The sequence below is a fragment of the Alligator mississippiensis genome, chromosome 2 (genome assembly GCF_030867095.1).
Source record: "Alligator mississippiensis isolate rAllMis1 chromosome 2, rAllMis1, whole genome shotgun sequence".
Classification (NCBI taxonomy): domain Eukaryota; kingdom Metazoa; phylum Chordata; order Crocodylia; family Alligatoridae; genus Alligator; species Alligator mississippiensis.
The window spans coordinates 177,484,633-177,503,933 of NC_081825.1; the positions used below are offsets into that span (position 1 = coordinate 177,484,633).

General features: G+C 47.5%; 1 protein-coding gene across 1 annotated transcript; it reads left to right on the forward strand.

The window, feature by feature from the left end:
• The first annotated feature begins 859 nt into the window (after positions 1-859).
• On the forward strand, positions 860-18,982 carry LOC102562633 (pepsin A). The gene is made up of 9 exons (XM_019485279.2): positions 860-952; positions 10,411-10,555; positions 11,521-11,638; positions 12,673-12,791; positions 13,594-13,793; positions 16,487-16,600; positions 17,125-17,269; positions 17,774-17,872; positions 18,659-18,982. The coding sequence occupies exons 1-9, from the start codon at positions 894-896 to the stop codon at positions 18,806-18,808; spliced, it is 1,149 nt and encodes a 382-aa protein (XP_019340824.1). The 5' UTR covers positions 860-893; the 3' UTR covers positions 18,809-18,982.
• The last annotated feature ends 319 nt before the right edge of the window (positions 18,983-19,301 follow it).

Genomic DNA, 19,301 nt, shown 5'->3' on the forward strand with positions numbered 1-19,301 from the left:
GGAGGGCTGGACATCTCCCTGCCCCTTCCCCTCCAGCAATGGCCATAATCCACCACTACCCCCGGTATCATTCCCAAACACAGTTTACCATTTGCTCACACATATCAAGGGCCATCACTTCTTGCTCACCTAGTCTCAATCCTAAAACAAGTCTGAACATCTCATCCTTCCCCACATTCAGCTGTCCAACCCAGAGCTGGAAGGAAACCACTGAATGTGGAAGCAAGACTGTCACTCTGGAAATGTGTGTTGGAATTCAGATGTGAAAGGCTCCAGAATCCACTGCCTGAGTCAGCCAGCTGGTCCAGCCCATTGGTACCCCCAATTTTATTTCCCAGTCTTGTGACTGCAGCTCTCTGTGAAGACGTGGGATCAAATTAAAATGGTGCCAAAGGTGTGGAAGACTCCAGACCTCATCCCTCAATCCCATGAAAGAACCTCTGCTCCCAATATGGGGCCAGAGTGGAGCCAGTGACCAAGAGGCAAATGTTTCTGCATTCCCATTGCCATTCCTTTGTACCTCCTGTGCTGTTGTTTAAACCAACTTGGAGACTTTGCTTTTCAAACATTAGTCAGGAGACATTCCCTTCTGCTCACCTGTTCCCGCTCAAGGATTCCCCTTTTTGTTAGGGCACAGCGCTAGCGAACGTGAGAAGCTGCAAATTACAGGAAATGTTCTTCCCTGTAAGAACATTTAGATAGATCTTATCATGAAGATTTGCATTTCTAAGCAGGGTCACTAAAGAAATATGCTCTGCTCTGCACTATATATATATATATATATATATATATATATATATATATATATATATATAAGGAGCAATGTGCAAACATCAGCTCTATTTAGCACTCACTCTTCCTTTCACCAACAACTTGGGCGTTAAGGGAACATCATGAAGTGGCTGCTGCTGCTGCTGAGTTTGGTGGGACTCGCACACTGCTTGGTGACAAAGTGAGTAGAGGGAGAATATTTCACTTTAACTACTTGTTTATATACAGCGTTGTTCTGTTTGTATATTTTCATATCACCACAAAATAATTTTACTTCCAAGTAAATGTCCTGCAATTTTTTTCTTTCTCTAATTTCTGTTCTACCATTGCTGGGAGCTTCTTTTAGGCTCTGACACTATTTTTCTTATAGAAAGCTTTGATTCTTCTTGTAATAAACTCCACAACTCTTGAGTCCTCTTTGTCCTATGTCAATGCTGCCTCCAAGCTCATATTAAAGGCATTCTGAAATGCAGGTCAACCACAACAAAAATTATCAGAAGAATCTTTTTCAGCTTTTGAAATGCAAAATCACAAGCCCCTGACCATCTAAATGATTTCAGTTTCTATCACAATTTATACAGTGGTTCTTCAGTACTGACAAACCCACAAATAAACCTTCCGTAATAGCAGCAGAGTCTTACAAAACTCTGCACATCTGTGAGGATCTGGAGAGTTAGCCAGTTGTTTACAGTCTAGGTTTAATTGTTGTCAGTGGAAATTCTCCTCACTGATCATGCACCCCAAGGTTAACTGTCTCTTGTTTGAAATCCCTCACATTTCTTTGGAGTCAGTCCCAGATTGGTAGCCTTCAGTACACTTTTTGTGTCAGTGCCACCGACGGACTAGAGATGAAACATTCCATAGCTCAGTTCCAGATAGTGGGGAACCTAAGAAACTGTATATGATTTTTATTAACAATATGCACAACTCAGTCAGGCCACTACCTCCTGGATGAGGCATCAAATATTCCACTAGACTAGGACACGCAAGTCCTCATCAAAGGGCATACTCTGAGTTGGTAGAAATGTATTATCAAGATCTGAATGGAATTGGCATCTATAGATGGAGTGCATTGGAGAAGATTCCTGTGCAAATATTAACCCTTATCATATCACCCAGAACAGAAAAAGCAGCAGGTCCAAAAATTTGGGTGGAAAGGTACTTGGGCTTAGGTCTGTCTGCTGTGCAGTACAGAGGTCACCCAACCCCAAGAACCACAGGGGAGATGATTCCCACAACCCTTTGGGTAAGCCAGGCAGATGACTCTCCTTGGATGGACTGAGCAGTAAGGTTTGACTTAGCCATACTAACCTCAGGGCTCTGCCCCCTCTACTAACAAAAACCATCTTGGTTTGAGCAAAGTGTGTTGCATCACAGCCAAGACTCACTAGGTACACAGGTTCCTGAATGGGGTCAAATTCCCTAAATAGGAGTCTGAATTCATGTGAACCTGCTGAGGAGAGCTCAGTGAAAAACAAGGGTGCTGAAGCCTGGAGGCTCACACTTGGAGGAGAAAAGCTGCAGAGATCACCCTTGGGACCGGCCAAGCTTAGGATGTGGCCAAATCAAATCAAATAAATAAATAAATGTCTAAAGGCTTCCCTCACGAGACCCCGCTAAGGCCAGAGCAATAATACCCCACCTCCGATGGTTCATTTGTGTCAAATCTCAGGGCTTACATACATAACACAGTAACATTGGTGTACATTACATTGGTTTTGCACACCAATGTAAATTATGCTGGTATCAAAAGTTGGCAATGACAGTGACCTCTTCTCACGCAGTTGCCACAGTGGGCATTTATTACAGTGATTTGTCACTAGATGGTGGAGGAGTTGATAACAGCCTGTTTGCACTGAGCAACCAGATACCCTAGGACAGAAGCAGACAGAATGCTTGCATCAGTTTTAACTTATACTCCTAGGTGCATCTACTGTGTAGCTGACTAATTAGGAGAGCTGTGCGACACTTCAGGTGGTGATTCGATTCGGAGGAGATTCGGCCTGATTCAGTGGCCAAATCTCCCAATCCAAATAGAATCAGTGGACAAATTTAAAGGTCTGAATTGATTCAAAGCTCTCCGAATCTTTGGAAAAGATTCAGAGAGCTTTGATGATTCGGGCAGTCCCCAGTGGCTGCAGCAGGGAGCTGCAGCTGGACACGTTGCTGGTAAGTACTAGGGGCGGGGGAAGAGACCATGGAGGGACCCCTGCCAGTGGCCCCCAGTCTCCAGGCCCCCCCAAACCCTCCTTCCCCCAACCCCACTACAGCTCCTGGCCCTTTAAAGAAAAGCCCCAGTGCTCATCGGGTGCTGCCAGGCTGGGGGGGGAGGGCGATCCCTGCTGCCCCCCACTGTCCCACGTTGCGTGGGGGGCTCTGCACGAGCCCTCTGACCCCCCCCTTCCCACTCCCCCAGCCCCCCCACAGGTGCCCTACCCAGGCCAGCTCTGGCCCTTTAAGGAAAAAAACTAGAAAAACCCCAGGACACACCACTCCTGCAGCGCCCCCCCATGCAGCATGGGGCAGTGGGGGGCAACAGGGATCGCCAGGCAGGAGTGGATCTTTATCCGAAGCAAATACTAGCCACTTGGCACAGGCCTACTAATTAGCTGTGCAGTAAACATCTCAGCATCTACACATCCTATTGGGCTGGAGTAAAGTAATTTACCCCACAGCAGGATAGTACTTGTAGGTACAAGTACTATCCTGCTGCAAAGTAAAGAACTGCAGCAGCGCACATGTCAACACTGGAGGGGCTGGCTGGGGCACAAGTGTGCTTCAGTGTAGGGGCTGTCTGCTGGCTAACCCTGCACTGAAGCTCCCCTGTACCCCAGCCAGCCTCTGCATAGCACATTAAGCTCTAGGGGGAGCAGTTGGTTGGCAGTGATCCCTGGGGCCCCCTGCCAGCTGGAGCTGCTCCCCCTGCCACCCTGGGCTCCACATGCTGCACCTGAATAAACTCCAGAGCAATAAGCTCTGAAGTTTATTCAGGCACCATAATTGCACATGTAGACATGCCTACTATAGTTTAACCTGATTTTGCATAGTGTAACTCTTGCATGGGATCTGAGTAAGTAACATCAGTTCAGGGTTATATATCATGGGCTCACTTCCTGTTCCTACAGGTATAGTGGCAGGGTATATTCATATTATCATGTCCTGTGCCTCAGCCCTTACTAAGGAAACATTCCTTAGCTCCCCATCCTTCCCCCCCATTTTTCAGGTTATGGCCTCATGAAGATGAAAATTAAACTTTGACACTTCTTCCAATCCTTCCCTTGAGAACATTTTGATAAATGTAATTGAAACATTTGCATTTCTTATTGGGGTACTGATGAGAAAGGAAAGGCTTTGTGCTGGGAGTATAAAGTGAGCAGCAGCCAGGCATTTCTCTGCACTCAGAACTCCTTTGGCACCAGCAGTACTAGAAGACAAGAGTTCAAATATAGGCTGGATGCTGAGGTGACCTCCAGCTTGGGTGGAAGCCAGAACGGTAGATTATTCTACTTTTATATTATGGGCCTAGCAATGTTTTTAAAATAAATATAAAGGTTAACTCCTGCACACCACCCACCCCCCCAGTTTCTTAGCTTTTACTTGTCAACAGGGATAGAGCCAGACTGCTGAGAGGTGCTGGGTGCATAGTGCCAGAGTTGGCACACAGTTACATGTGGGGAAAAGCAATCAGGAGCCAACCACTTCTCTGGCCATGGGGCAGAGAGCAATGAAAAAGCTACACAAGAAAAGCAGGGAGGGTACCGTATGGCCAGTAGGGCAGAGAGCAGAGGCCTTCCGTAAAAACCATGGAAGCATGGTCAAGCAACCAACTGACACCATTAAATGTGGGGGAAAAGCAGGAGCCAACCACTTTATTTATCGTTTTTACTTATTTGTTCTTTCATCATCCTTTTTTTACTCATCTTTGTTTTACTTATTTATCATTTTATCATACTTTATTTATCGCCCTTACTTGCAAGCAGGGAGGGCACCCCACGGCCAGAGGGGCAGCGAGCAGAGGCAGCAGGCAGGCAGACAGACCTAGAACCACCAATCCCCCCCCCCCCCCCCCCCCAACCATGCAATCAACCAAGTAATAGTAACAGCGATCAGGACCTAACCAAGAAATTTATCGGCCATTACTGTGCGTCCACTGTGCATAGTTTTTACCTAAGGCAATTGTAGGACTGTTGCAAGTTAACACCGACGTGCCTCAACCACACCATGCAGGTAGTGATGGTGTGTCTGGGTCTCATTCTCAGGCTTCATACATGGTCTGCTTTTCTTCTTTGGTGGCAGTGGTGGTAGCAGCAGCAGTGTATCGTTCAAAGCTAAAAACAGGAAGGAAGGAATGGGGGGCAGGGGAGGAGGGTGTTAGACAAGTGCATAGGAAGATTTCTGGAAAAACCACCAAGGGCCTGCCTGCCCGCCTGCCTGCCTGCTGACCTGTCTGCCTGCCTGCCAGACTAAATTTTGGGGAGTTCAGGCCCTGAACACCTGAACCGTATTTACCAGGAAGCAGAGCCTCTGTGCTTTGCGTTGCCCTTCACCTTCCTGCATGACAACCAAATCCCGCCCCCACCTGTCTAGTTAGTTGTCAATTGAAGTAAACAATGCCCCCGCCTCCATGTATCATGCCACTTGTCTGCACTCATCCATCCCCCCATCCTCCCCCCTCCCCCCTGCAAAGCCCAGCCTAATCTCAGGTGTCATTTCACATGTCGGGATGTCAATTCCCAATGGCTAGACGTATCGGTTGTAGAGGACGATGTCCTCATTGCTCCCCCATCGCGATGCCCTCTTGCAGCTCCACATTGGAAACCAGCTCTCATATTGGACTTCAGCCTGCATTCGAGCACTGTCTCATTGTGCCCCTACTGGGCATCTCTCCTTGGAGACATCCAAGACATTCATAGGACCACATTGCCCTAGTCTTACATGCCCTGACTGGCTGTTTTCTTCTGTCGCTGGCCTGATGTCTTCTCTCCTCAACCTCAGACAGATCAATACAATGTACCCATACCCCAACCGCTGCTCCCTCAATTTATAGGGCTGTTGTTCATCGGGTCAGAAAAAGTTCACCCCCACCACCACCATCTTTATTTCGGTGCAGACATGTTGGTACCATCCTAGCAATTGTTTTGCAAAAGAGCACCAAAACCATGTGTAAGTAAGAAATAAGCCATGTACTGACAGGCATGCCAGGGAGGGTCTCCAGTCATGATTGCACAGTCTCAGCTCACAGTGAGACCCAAATCCTCACCACCACCCCCCTCCCCAACTGCCTGTCCTTGACTTGCCCTTGCCAGGGTGACAACAACACCTTCACCCCATAATCTGCCCCTGCCCCTGACTTAATGCAACCAGAGCCATAGCCACATTTTTTTTCTTTGTGCTGGCTGGGATTGCCCAAGGAAGGTCACCTCACAGTCAGATTCATAGCACCAGGGCACCTGAAATCTGCATAGTCTTCCCCCCCCCCCCCCCTTTCAGTGCAAAATATATAATTCAGTGCAAATATGCTGGCGCCATCCTGGCAATTTTTTTTGTGGAAGAGCACCAAAAATGGGTGTAGGTAAAAAGAGAGCCATGCACTGATGGGTATACCAAAGAGGGTCACCCACAGGGTCCCAAGGGCTACCCACAAGTCACCCATGTGTCAAGGCACTATGTAGAAATTGCAGGTAGCCCATAGCCACCATGCTTCCCTGTGCTGCTGCCAGTCACAATTGCACAGCCTCAGCTCACAGTCAGACCCACATCCTCATCCCCCCCCCCCACCCCCAAACTTACCCTGGCCATGGTGACAACAGCACCTCCATCCCCTAATCTTTCCCTCCCCTTGACTAAATGCAGCGCGGTAGCCATGGGAATTTTTGCTTTGTGCTGACTGGGATAGCAAAAGGAAAGTCACCCCACTTTCAGCATTGCAACTTTCAGGGCTGCTCCTTTCCTTGGCAATGAGGCATATAACATAACCACTTCACATTTCAAAGAGGGCAATTATCACCTTCTCAGGCTGAGCTCCTTTTCTTTGTTCTCCCAGGAGCAGGAGAAACTGAGAGGAGCTTGTTAAAAGTTTATTCCCAGTCTTTCCCCTTCCCCCACTTCAACCTCACCCACCCTTGCACTGAAGTCTCATTACCACTCTGGGTCTGAGGATAGATAGGGGAATGCTTGGGTTTTCCTTCACTTCTCACCTTCCCCCCATCCTACCCAGAGGCAGGCATTTTTGCTCCTTCCCAATAAAGGAGGCAGACAGACAGGGGACAATGCAGCTTTGTTGCACCCAAGAAATTTGTAAGGAGTACACACAAAAGTAATGGAAACAGAGAAGTTAGAAAAACGGAAGCTAAAAACAACAACACCTAGAAACAGTGTGGTACTTTGTGCAGTGTATTACTTGGCCTTCTTTCCCTGCTGTGTCCCCCCCTCTGCCCCTTGTCCGACCCTTGGCTCTATGTATCCCCACCCTGCCCCTTGGCTCCCCAGGGCTTTCATTCTGTACTCCAGGCCATGACTGACTACTGCAGTGCCTTCACCAGTGTGAGTGCTGGCTGGGTGGGCAGTGCCCACAAGAACTATGTGTTTCAGAACTCTGCCCTGCCAGCGTTAGTGCACAGTGGGTGCTTCATGCCAGGGCTGCCGGACCTCCATCTGGGCACTGTGGTGGTCCCGCCCCTCCTCATCAGAGATCGCACCTACCCACTACTGCCCTGGCTCATGTGGCTCTACACTGGCCAGGTGGGTCCCCACCAGGCCTACTTCAACCAGTGCCTGGGCCAGACCCGCATACTGGTGGAGTGCACCTTTGGCTGCCTCAAGGAACACTGGCACAACCTCACCACCTGCCTTAAGTTCACCAAGGACAATATCCCCTGGGTCATTGTCACAGCCTGCATGCTGCATAACATCTGCAAGGCCTGGAGACAGCTGTTCCACAAGGCCTGAGAGGAGAAGGCACAACAGGCGAACCACACCTGGCAGCGGGAGCACCAATTGCAGTGGCAGCGACAGCAGCACCCCCTCCTCCCCCATCCCCCACCAAGGCCCTGGGCGAGCTGCAGACCTGCCACAAGAGGCCATGGCACTGGGTCCACATGGTGCTGGCTAACCACCTTCTCCTGCACTCCCTACTGAAGGTCGCCTGAATAGCTGCTGATGCTGCTGACAAGTTCTCAGAAAACCACTTTATTGCCCTCACAACAAACAGCCACCCATCCCACCTCCCTCCCCAACAAATAGCCGCCCCCTTCCCTTCCCTCCCCAACAAACAGACCCTCCCTGACCCCTCAACACCAGAGTCCTTCCACCACCTACCCCACCCACCAACAATAAAACACCCTCTTCCCCGTGCAAACTGTTTACAATGTGCTGTGTCTGTGTGCCCTGACAGAGACCAGATTTAGGCTGGACATCAGGAAAAACTCCTTCATGGTAAGGGTGGCCAGAATCTGGAACGGGCTTCCATGGGAGGTGGTGCTCTCCCCTTCCTTGGGGGTCTTTAAGAGAAGGCTGGACAGACGTCTGGCTGGGGTCATCAGAACCCAGCACTCTTTCTTGCCTATGCAGGGGGTCAGACTCAATGATCTGTTGAGGTCCCTTCTGACCCTAGCATCTATGAATCTATGCTCTGACATGCTCACAGTTTCCCTCTCAAGATGCTCAGAAGCTCCTTCCATAGGTGTGCTCTCCAAGACAATGCCAGTCTCAAACAACCAAAGTCAGGAAGCCTTACCTGCATCATTAGAGAGAATGACAGACAGCTGGTTGTAGAAAGGAGCAATTGAGCACCCTGCCCCAGAACAAGAGTTCTCATTCATCCTATCTCAGAAGAAGGGTAGCAAAAGAGCACAACAACCCCCTTGGCTCAGCAGGGAACTTGAGGACCTCCTATATTTTACACCTAAAAAGAGAGACTTATAAAGGATGGAAGGCTGGAATCACCACTAAGGAGGAGTACTCAGCACTGGTCCATACCTGCAGGGAGCGGACCAGGAAAGCCAAGGCTGTAACCAAACTCCATCTGGCTTCACATATCAAGGATAATAAAAAGTCCTTTTTCAGATATGTAGGGAGTCAGATAAAAAGCAAGGTTAACCTTGGACCCCTGCTGAACCAAAGACCTGTTTGGTTGCCAGAATTTGCAAGAGCATCTGTTATTTACTACATATCTGCAGCTGGTTTATTTATGACACAGATGTCATGTGCGAAGCCCAAGTCTCCAAGCTCACCAGCTACGCACATGGTCTGTTGCATACCGGAGGCCATAACAACTCCACATAAAAAGAAGGATGTGATAAAGCCTTTCCTGACACCAACTTTACCGTCAAAGCATTCTATTAACACTTGCTTTGTCTTCACTGCACACTGTGCATTCTGATACTCATTTTTAATGATTTGATTGATTGTTCTGGGGACTATATAAACTATGAAAACTGATCTATATACAGTGCATGCTAAAGCTGTTGTCTGAGAATGTTTTACAACCTGACAACACTTTACTGATGCAGTTACCATGCATGGGGTTTCATCTCTTTTCTTTCTACAGGGCCATGCTGAAACTTCCTACCCACTTTACCCTGGGTTTGCGTAGGCTGCATGACCAACTGGATTGCATGCACATCCTACACTGCATCACCATACACCAAATATGTATCTATGTAGTCACTATGCATGGGGTCCTATATTGTTTTCCAATTCTGCAAAGCCATATAATAACTACAATTTTAATATTTTCATATAAAATTTTCCTACAATGATTCCCTATCCAGATGATTCAAGCAATTTTTGGAAATCCACAACATCCAGGACTGTAGGCAGTTGCTATGAGTTATTTTGCTCTAGGATAACATACAGATGAAGAACTAATCTATACAGGATCGACTGGCAAGAAAACCAGCTTGTTGTTTTCCAACTCTGCAAGTAAAGCTTCATACATTTCAGGAAAGAATAATGTGGTGTGGTTGCCTGCAATAACAGGGGACAGAACTCAGTGTCTCAGGAGGCCCTTTTATGTCCTATGTTTCTCCAGAGGGGAAAATGCAATGTGCACTACCACCCATAAGTTGTAGAGTGTCTTTACCATAATGATGTTGTGATGTTACAATGGCATAATAAGAAAGGCAAGTCCTGCAAGTGTGGGCTGGAGTTGTTGCTTGCAGTGTTCCAGTGCATCCTATGACTTCTACAAGCATGACACAACATAGATATGAAGAGGAAAATTCTTGTTGTAAAGGTACTAGACTGGGATATGGAAGATCCAAGTTCAGCTTCTTGCTCTACCAGAAAGAACATCCCTGTTCCTTCCCAGAACACCTGCTTGTCCTTGGGCACGTCAATGGGTTTCTCTGTCCCTCAGCTCTCTATCTGTAAACACGCTTCTTGTGTTCCTCTGTTCACTTTTGAAAGCAAGGAAAAAGACAACCTTTTATAATATGATTTATACATAATCTGAGGACATTGGGATTTGTGCATATAACTTTTACCAACTTTCAGCAGAATTTGGTCTTCTCCCACCCAGGAATGATAAGAGGTTTTGATGCAGTGCGAAAGCTGAGTTGCACTGTGTCTCCTCGATGCTGGCTTGGTCTATGGCTCTTTTGTTATTGATTAGTCTCTCTCCAATCTCTTGTTCTTTAGGGTCCCCCTCAAGAAAAGAAAATCCATGAGGCAGAACCTTAAGGAACAAGGCTTGTTAGAAGATTTCCTGAAGAAACATCCTCGTAACCTGGCATCCAAGTACTTCCCCAAGTTTGGCACTGAGCCCATAACAAACCACATGGATGTAAGTATGGCAGAACAGTGGATTTGTTGGCTACAGAAAGCACCTGAGAGTCTTGGCTAGTGCCCCATGGTAGGGGAGAAGACACTTGAGGGAATATTTTCTCCTCTTGCAAAAAGTTCTAATACATTCACCCCCATTCTCACTCATCAGCAGGGATTCTGATAAAAAAATCTCAAATTTTCGGATATAAAAAAACCAAACCCAAAATCCACATTTTTCCATGACTAAAATGAAACATCACTATGTATGAAATATATAAGAAATATATATATAGTGGCATTTCATTTTAATCATGGAAAAATGTGGATTTGCAGGGGCAGGGGGAAGGTATATCTGAAAATTTTAGAATTTTTTTTTTAATCAAAGAAAGCCAGGATGCCTGCTCATCAGCACGAGCCACTCTGAACCCTGAGGAGGGCAAGCTTGCTGGTGCCCAGCTCCTGACTCCTTATTTCCCTATCCTTTCAAACTGTTACCTAAAACTGATTAGCTCTCCTTAGCTCTGCAAAGCTTCCTCACTCTTCTGTCAGGAGCTGATCAGTCCTGCTACTCCCATGCATGCCTCAACCACGGGCCCATCTTGTCACTACCACAGCCCTGTATGCAATCCTTCTGTTGAGACATTTTGTCTCCAGCTATGGCTAGGACAGTATGAAACAGAGCAGAGCTGTCCAACTTCAAAATAGCTGGGGGCCCATGTGCCATGGGCCACACCAGTGGGACCACACCAGCACATGCATAAATAAGTTTAAGAGATCACCTTCCAGTGCTGGACTGCCAGCAGCTACTAGGAGCAGTGCTGGGCGATGTAGTGCCAGAGAAACACTAGTTCAGGCTTTGCCTTTAGCAAGGACTCCTTGACTCAGCCCCTCAGCTGGTGTAAATCATTTAGTAAAAAAACACTGAATCTGGTTCCTGGATAGCAATGGTTTCCTCTTTGATATGTTTCTGTCTTATTTTGACAGCTTCAGTACATGGGGACCATCTCCATCGGCACCCCACCCCAGGAATTCACCGTCCTCTTTGACACTGGCTCTTCCAACTTGTGGGTGCCCTCCGTGCACTGCTCCAGCCTAGCTTGCAGTAAGTCACCTGCAAACTCTATTGCCTTCTGACACCAGCAAAAAGGAAGTGACCTTCTCTACCCTCCCACCGGCTGGCTGGCATCAGAGGCAAAGAATGGGTCCTAGTAATATGTCCCAATATTCCCATGGTTAGTGGTATGGATGTGTGCCCTCCATACAAATCGCTTATCACAACCCCCTATATGGAAGCTAGAGACAGTCCTGATAGAGCTAGATGTGAGCCAGCTGTGGAGACCAAGAAACTGCACCCAAACTGAGATAAGGCCTTCTTTGAAGGGGAAAAGCAGTCTGGGACCTGCTTGCCTGAGCAATAATTCTTCACTACTTACAGCTGAGATCAGTCAAGGCCCCTACATGAGAGAAGTTCCCAACCAGGGTGGGAAGCCAATGTACATGAGTCATCATCTGGGAAGAGCCGAAGTGGGTGTAAGTGAGGATGCCTGGTCACAAAGTCACATTTAGAGCTGAGCTCTGTACATAACAAGTCCCATAAATCAGCCAGAGATGGGATTGGGTCCCAGCATAGACTAGAATAAAGCAAACATTTGATGCCCATGTCATTGTGTTCGCTGGAAAAATGTCTTCCTCGTGGCACATATAATCTGGATGGAAAGGGACACATTTGGTTTAGTTTTCAGCCAAAGAGATTTAGACAAACTATTGACAATAACATTCTCCTTCTAAGAATAGTAAAGGACTGGGATCGGATACTGGGGAAGGCTATGGAATATCTTCCGTTGGATATTTTCCATGTCCCTCAGAATCAATCTAGGTGTAGCCCTGCCTTGGGCAGGTGAATGAATGAGATGACTTTCTGAAGCCCCTGCCACCTGTTGTATAAGTCTGTGTGCTGGCTGTGCACTTTTGTTCAGTAGAACATGGAGCAAAGATACTAACCACTAGTGCAAGAACCGCTGCCTATCTTAGGTAACAAAACATAGATGTCAAGCCAGGAGTTAGTGCTTTCTTGTCCGAATCATGTGGCTCTAGAAAGGCCTAGTCTGTGACCAGCTGACTTTTCTGTCCTTGCAGCCCACCACAACCGCTTCAGTCCACAGGATTCCTCCACCTACCAGACCACACACCAGAGCATCGCCATTCAATACGGTATTGGCCTCATGACTGGCTTCCTGGCTTATGACACCGTTGAGGTAAATGGCAAGGAAAGTGTTAAGACTTTGGGATGAGGAAGAGGAAAGATGAAGGCTTAATAAGATGGGACTGAGCTGGGAAGCCAAAACATAACCTATATGGGGCATGAAAAGCTACAGAGAGAGAGAGAGAAAGGGAAAGGAAGGGAAGAGAAAGAATGAAGCAGAAAGGGTGAGAGAGAGAAAGAGAAAGTATGAGAGAACTGTGCTTTATTGTACTGTATACCTGCTTCCATGCAAAGTATTCCCTGTGCTGAGTCCTACCAAACAGGTTAGGGTGCATGCACACCACTGTCCTTTATTGACTGGAATTGGTGATGCTCCCCATTGTGTCATAGGCTCCATCAGCAGCTATAGGGAACTTCCTTTATAGGCAAGGGGTTGTCCTAGAGCAGGAAGATCCTGTTTTCCCTGCTATCAGCATGAGTTTGGAGCATCCAACACAGAGACAGCTGTTACATCCAATGTGTTTAAAGAGCTTTCATACTATTCTTGATATGTGTAATATTCATTTAACCTGTTCTAGATACCAGGGTCTCATTCTGATCCCATTTATACCATGATATCCACACACATCACCTGAATAACTCCACAGTAAAGGAGATCAAGGTCAGGCCTCTCGGAGCCAGACCGCTTACTGAAACCATTTGTGGGCTACACTGACTTGAGGGAGGGAGCAGAGTACAGAGAAACACAGCCTCTGAGGCAATGCAGAGATCTCTCCATCCTGATAGGTCCCTCTGGTGGGCCAGGGTGGCTTTTCCCACAGTATATGTCTCAATTTCCTCATCTCTCCCTGAAGGTTGGAGACATTCAGATCACCCACCAGATCTTTGGCTTGAGCACGAATGAGTCTTTTTTCACCCTCTACTTCCTCTCCTTCGATGGAATCCTGGGTCTGGCCTTCCCTAGCATCTCTCTCGCAGGAGCAACCCCTGTCTTTGACAACATGATGAATAAACACCTGGTGTCCCAGGATCTCTTCTCTGTCTACCTGACCTCGTAAGTCATGGCTGGAAACCACCCATTTGGCAGCAGTGGGATTCACCTTCTTTCCTGTTTCTCACACTGAAAAATCACTGAACAAATGGCGTATACCAGAATTCCCAAAATCGAGCCAACTTTGGGGTGGAATGCAACAGCCATTCCGTGTTACTGAGCCAGTGAAGTTCAGGGAGCAGAAATGACTAATATCGTTAATGAAAACTGTAAGGGGACTTTACATAAGATTAATCTAGTAACTAGAACTGGTTGGAAAATGAGCTATTTTAGGAGGAATACATCAGCTTCCTGGCAAAATATCAAAACCCCATAGATTTTGATCAGGTAATGTCATGGTGACTTGTTTATGTTGTAGTTTAGGTGTATCACAGTCTGTTTCTTCTGTATTAGACAAATCTTCCCCATCGGACTATATCACACAATGAACAATTGTTTCCATTCAAGGAGGGGGGGGCAGTTACATCATGGGAAATGGAGTCTGACCGGGCAGCCCAGCCCACAAAAAGAAATGGGGATATAGGTTCATTGGAAAGTAGGGCTGGAAGGGACCTCACAAGATCATCTAGTCCAGTCCCCAATCAAGTACCTGTCCAACCTATCTAGGGACAGAGGGTCTACCACTTCTCTAGGCAGCCTGTTGAATGCTTGCCCACATTCAGAGTCAGAAAGCCTTAGGCATGAGAAATAAATTACAAGAAGGCACTGAACCCTTTGGTATTTGAAGAGGACATTTCAGTTTGGTCGGTTTTGTTTTTACATAAGAGGTATATTTCCTGCATAACGCTGGCAAGATTTGTTGGAAAACCAGTTTTATGTCAACCCATTTTCATAGGATCATAGAAAATTAGGGTTGGAAGGGACCTCAGAAGGTCATCTAGTCCAACCTCCTGCTCAAAGCAGGACCATCCCCAACTTGATCATTCCAGCCAGGGCTTTGTCTCTCTGGGTCTTAAAAACCTCCAAGGATGTTGATTCCACCCCTTCTCTAGGTAACCCATTCCAGTGCTTCACCATCCTCCTAGTGAGAAAGTTTTTCCTAATATCCAACCTAAACTTCCCTTGCTACAACTTGAGACCATTGCTCTTTGTTCTTTCATCTGCCAGCACTGAGAACAGTCCAGGTCCATCCTATTTGGAACCTCCCTTCAAGCAGTTAAAGCAGGGGTGGGCAAATATTTCGGGGCGGAGGGCCGCTTACTGAGTTTTGGCAAGTCATCGAGGACTGCGTGACAGGCAGCCAGGGGCAAATAAATATTAATTTTCTAAATTTTTTAGGGGCCCTGTGGGCTGGATAGAATGGCCTCATGGGCCACATCAGGCCTGCAGGCTATATTTTGCCCACCCCTGAGTTAAAGGCTGCTACCAACCTCACCTCAGTCTTCTTTTCTTCAGACTAAATAAGCCCAGTTCCCTCACCCTCTCCTCATAAGTCATGTCCCCCAGCCGCCTAACCATTTTTGTTGCCTTCCACTGGACTCTCTCCAACTTTTCCACATCCTTTTTGTAGTGGGGGGCCCAAAACTGGACACAGTACTCCAAATATAGCTTCACCAGTGCAGAATAGAGGGGAATAATTACTTCCCTCCATCTGCTGGCAACACTCCTAGTAATGCAGCCCAGTATGCCTTTTTGGCAACAAGGGCACACTGCTGACTCATATTCATCTTAACGTCCACTGTAAACCCCAGGTCCAGCTACCCAGCCAAATCCTGACCCAATCTCCATGTGGCTGGGATGCAGCAGAACTGACAGCTCTCCTAGCCATGTGGAGATCAGGATGGGTCCTAATCTCCACGTGGCAGGGAGACAGCAGCCCCTGCAGCTGGCACAGCTTCCCCTGCATGGGGGCTTAGCCAGGCAATAGCAGGCCCCCAATCTCTGGGCTGACTGGAAGTGAATTGCTCCTGGCCAGCATCTACACGTGCGCTACTGTGCTGTAGCTAATGTGCCATTAATCTAGTACCTGTGACCACCTATTCACGTGCCAGATGTCTGCTCCAACATGTGCTACTTAGATTAATCAAACCTGCTGGAGCATGCTAATTAACATACTCCAGCAGTTTACACCTTACATCTATTCAGTGTCCCCACACTTTGAAATGGTGGTCTAGGTGCTTTAACTAAAGCTCATCGAACAAACTTTAGTTCAAGTGCCTCTTTCACCATTTTGAAGTGCAGGGCACTGAATACATGAGATGCTGCAGGCATTTTAATTAGAGCGGCTCTCAGAACCACTCTAATTAAAGCATCCCTCACCTCTACCCTGGAGCACATGTACAGACACCCTGTATTTCTCGGTACTAGCAAAAAGCACATTAGTCTAATTTACTGTGCAGTAAGTCCTGCGCACATGTAGATGCTGATGCTTTCTTGCATGTTAGATTAATTTACTGCACAGTAAAGCTTCTCATATAGATACACCCACTGTGTCATTAATATTAGTGCTGTGATAACCTTGTTTAGCTTTTGAGACCTGCCAAGGACACAGCTCAAGGGGATATCCAAGTCGGGGCTGCTGCTTATTCACAGTGCTGTATCTCTGACAGCTAAATGATGGTATACGTGGCTCCACTGAGAAGTGTTCCATTCTGGCTGTAGTCCAATATACCCCAGTCCTAATTATCATGTCTGCTGTAGCTGCTTTAGCTAATTACTTAGGTATTTTTCCATAACCTTCCCTCCCCCTTTCCTAGTAAAGAGAGTGGGAGCTTTGTGATGTTTGGTGGCATTGACTCATCTTGCTACTCCGGGAGCCTCAAATGGATTCCCCTGTCTGCTGAAACCTACTGGCAAATCACCATGGACAGGTAACTACCGCTGCTTGGTGCTTCCCCTTCACAGAGCCACCTGGGGTTATTGGAAAAAACAAGAAAATTGGAGGCAAGATGCCTGGGATGGCTCAAATTACAGAAACCAGAGAAAATGAGAAGCAGAGAGCCATGATAGCACCTTCTAGAGAACCACGGGCAGGGGTCTTAGCAGCAAGGAGGTTGTCCCAGCAGCTCCCAAGGTTTTGCACACCAGGAACCCTCTACCATCTGCCCAGCTCTGCTTAACGTGCTCGCATGATCCCCTCACACAAGCAATGAAGTGATGGTGTTTATTTGCAGGGGTTAGGACAAGGAGCAAGGGCAAGTAGCAAAGGAAGACATAATCTAGGAAGAGACAGGAGTAGAAAGTTCTTGGCGGTTGGAGCAATGGGATGGTAGGATTGCTCCCCTCCTCATAGGGCTGCCTCTGAAGGTTCATGCCTTCAAGAAATGAGAAGGAAGGAGAGGGAATGAGATCAGAGCTCTATTTGGGATCATTCACCTGATCTTCTCTTTTCCAGAATTATGATAAATGGCGAAGCCGTTGCTTGTACTACTGGCTGTCAGGCCATCATTGACACTGGCACCTCTCTGCTGACTGGGCCACCAAATGATGTCTTCCTCATCCTGAAACACATTGGCATCAGCCAGAATTCCTATGGCGAGGTTAGTGCAGGGAGAAGGTGTGAGTATTGGCAGGTCTCTGCTACACACAGGTGAGATTGAGCCATTGGCTCCCCATGTGTTCATCCACAGGCTACAATCAGTAAGAATGGGATTAAACATGTTCACTCACCGGCAGCCCTACAGTTTCCACCCTCCTATGACCCACATGAACACACAGAGATTCTCTGCCATCCTCTAGGGGCCAGACCGTGTAGAGAGGGTCATAATCTGCTACTCTCTCTGACCTCTCAAAGTTGGTTCTTTAACTTTGGAAGCTAGAGCCAGCATCAGGAGCCTTCAGCTAATGGCGCTTTTGCTCTCAGATCCAGATGTGCCTGGCTCAGTCTGTGGAGCTGGCCCAGTCACAGAGAGACTGTTATCTAAACTCCATTTCTGATCCCAGGCAGCTTTCCTCTGTCCCCTCAATCCATCTGCCTTGGTGAAGAGTTTAGTACCTGCCATGTGACTGTTCCTTCTCAGTGTGTGTTACTTTCCTCCCTACAGTATACAGTGAACTGCCATGACATCAACAACCTGCCTGATGTCGTCTTCATCATCCATGGCATTGAGTTCCCTCTGCCTGCCAGTGCCTACATATCCCAGGTGAGTGTCCTGACCAGAAATCAGACATGGGGCCTCTTAGCAAGAATTTATACCCAAGGTTACTAACAGCCCCTTGCACATCTAAAGCATGAGGCTCCAGAAACTTCACTGAGACACAGCCCACAGTCTGCCCCTAATACACAAAGTGCAGAAAGCCTTTCCCCTAAGGGATCCAGGAAGAGAAACAGTCAAGGTCAAGGGAATCCCAAAGTAGGAAATTCAAGGGGATTAGCCCACAGAGTTGGTCACCTCAGGGTATCACCAAGGCAGGGGAGATTAGTGGGGAGTTAAATAAAGAGATAGCAGTCCCTTATGCTCCCAAGTAGATGTGTTTGGGGTTAAGGAAGTAGTTGTCTTCCTCTGCGATCAAAGCATGCACTTCCCACTGAGGTGGAACAAGAGTTTTAACAACCCCTGGCCACAGAGGAATAGAGAAACAGCCAGGGGAAGCCCCTACCCAGTTACAAACATGGCAGGATTTAGCATAGCAGCAAGGCACTGGTGAGAAGACCCTTTCTCTCAGAAAGGCCTCTTTAGCTATCACAAGGGACCTGAAAGCAGCAAGTTGCATTGGGTCAGTGTTAACTCACCAGTGGCTCTTCCTGCACCTTCTCCCTGACCCTGAGAGGCTTCCCATCTAAGTCCTCACCCAAACTAATGCAGTTTAGCTATGGAGATCCCACAGCAACCCAAGTCATTACAATACATGAGTCCTCTAGAGCTGCTGCTCAAGGGCTTGGTGGACCTGCCACCTTATAATTGCCCTGTGCATTTTCCCTGATGCAGTCAACAGGCTATTGCACATGCAACTTTGAAGGTATCAGTGTCCCCACGGACTCTGGTCAACTCTGGATCCTTGGTGACGTCTTCCTCCGCCATTACTACACCGTCTTCGACAGAGCCAACTGCCAGGTGGGCCTGGCCCCTGTGGTGTGAACAGACAATGCCATTCCCAGAACATGGCCATGGAGACTGGCCCTGGACAGTCTGAACTTCTCTGGAACCCCCAACATGTATGAATCAGATGATCCCAGATCCTACAGGGAGTTAAACTGGCAAGCAAGCATCAGCTGTTATGACTACCATAGTAGAATAAAGAATGTAAAACTGTTGGAGTGAATTGTTTCTCTTCGATAGACTGAACAGTTGAGAACTTGAACTGGACCCCACCAGTAAGTGAGAGGGCAGGCATATCCTTGTCCATGTCCTCTTCTATTGCACCTTAACATTGATGTGCTACACTGCCCAACCCTGCTGGCTCCAGCTGTCCTCAAAACCTAGACCCACAGCCTCTCTCTGAAACAGAATCAGAGCAGGGACATGGGAGTGTGAACGCTAACCCCTGGATACCTGGGCAGCTCTCCCTGCCCAAGGGTGCTAGACAGCAGGATAGACACTTGTGATGACAGTGTGCAAGTCACTAGAGCTA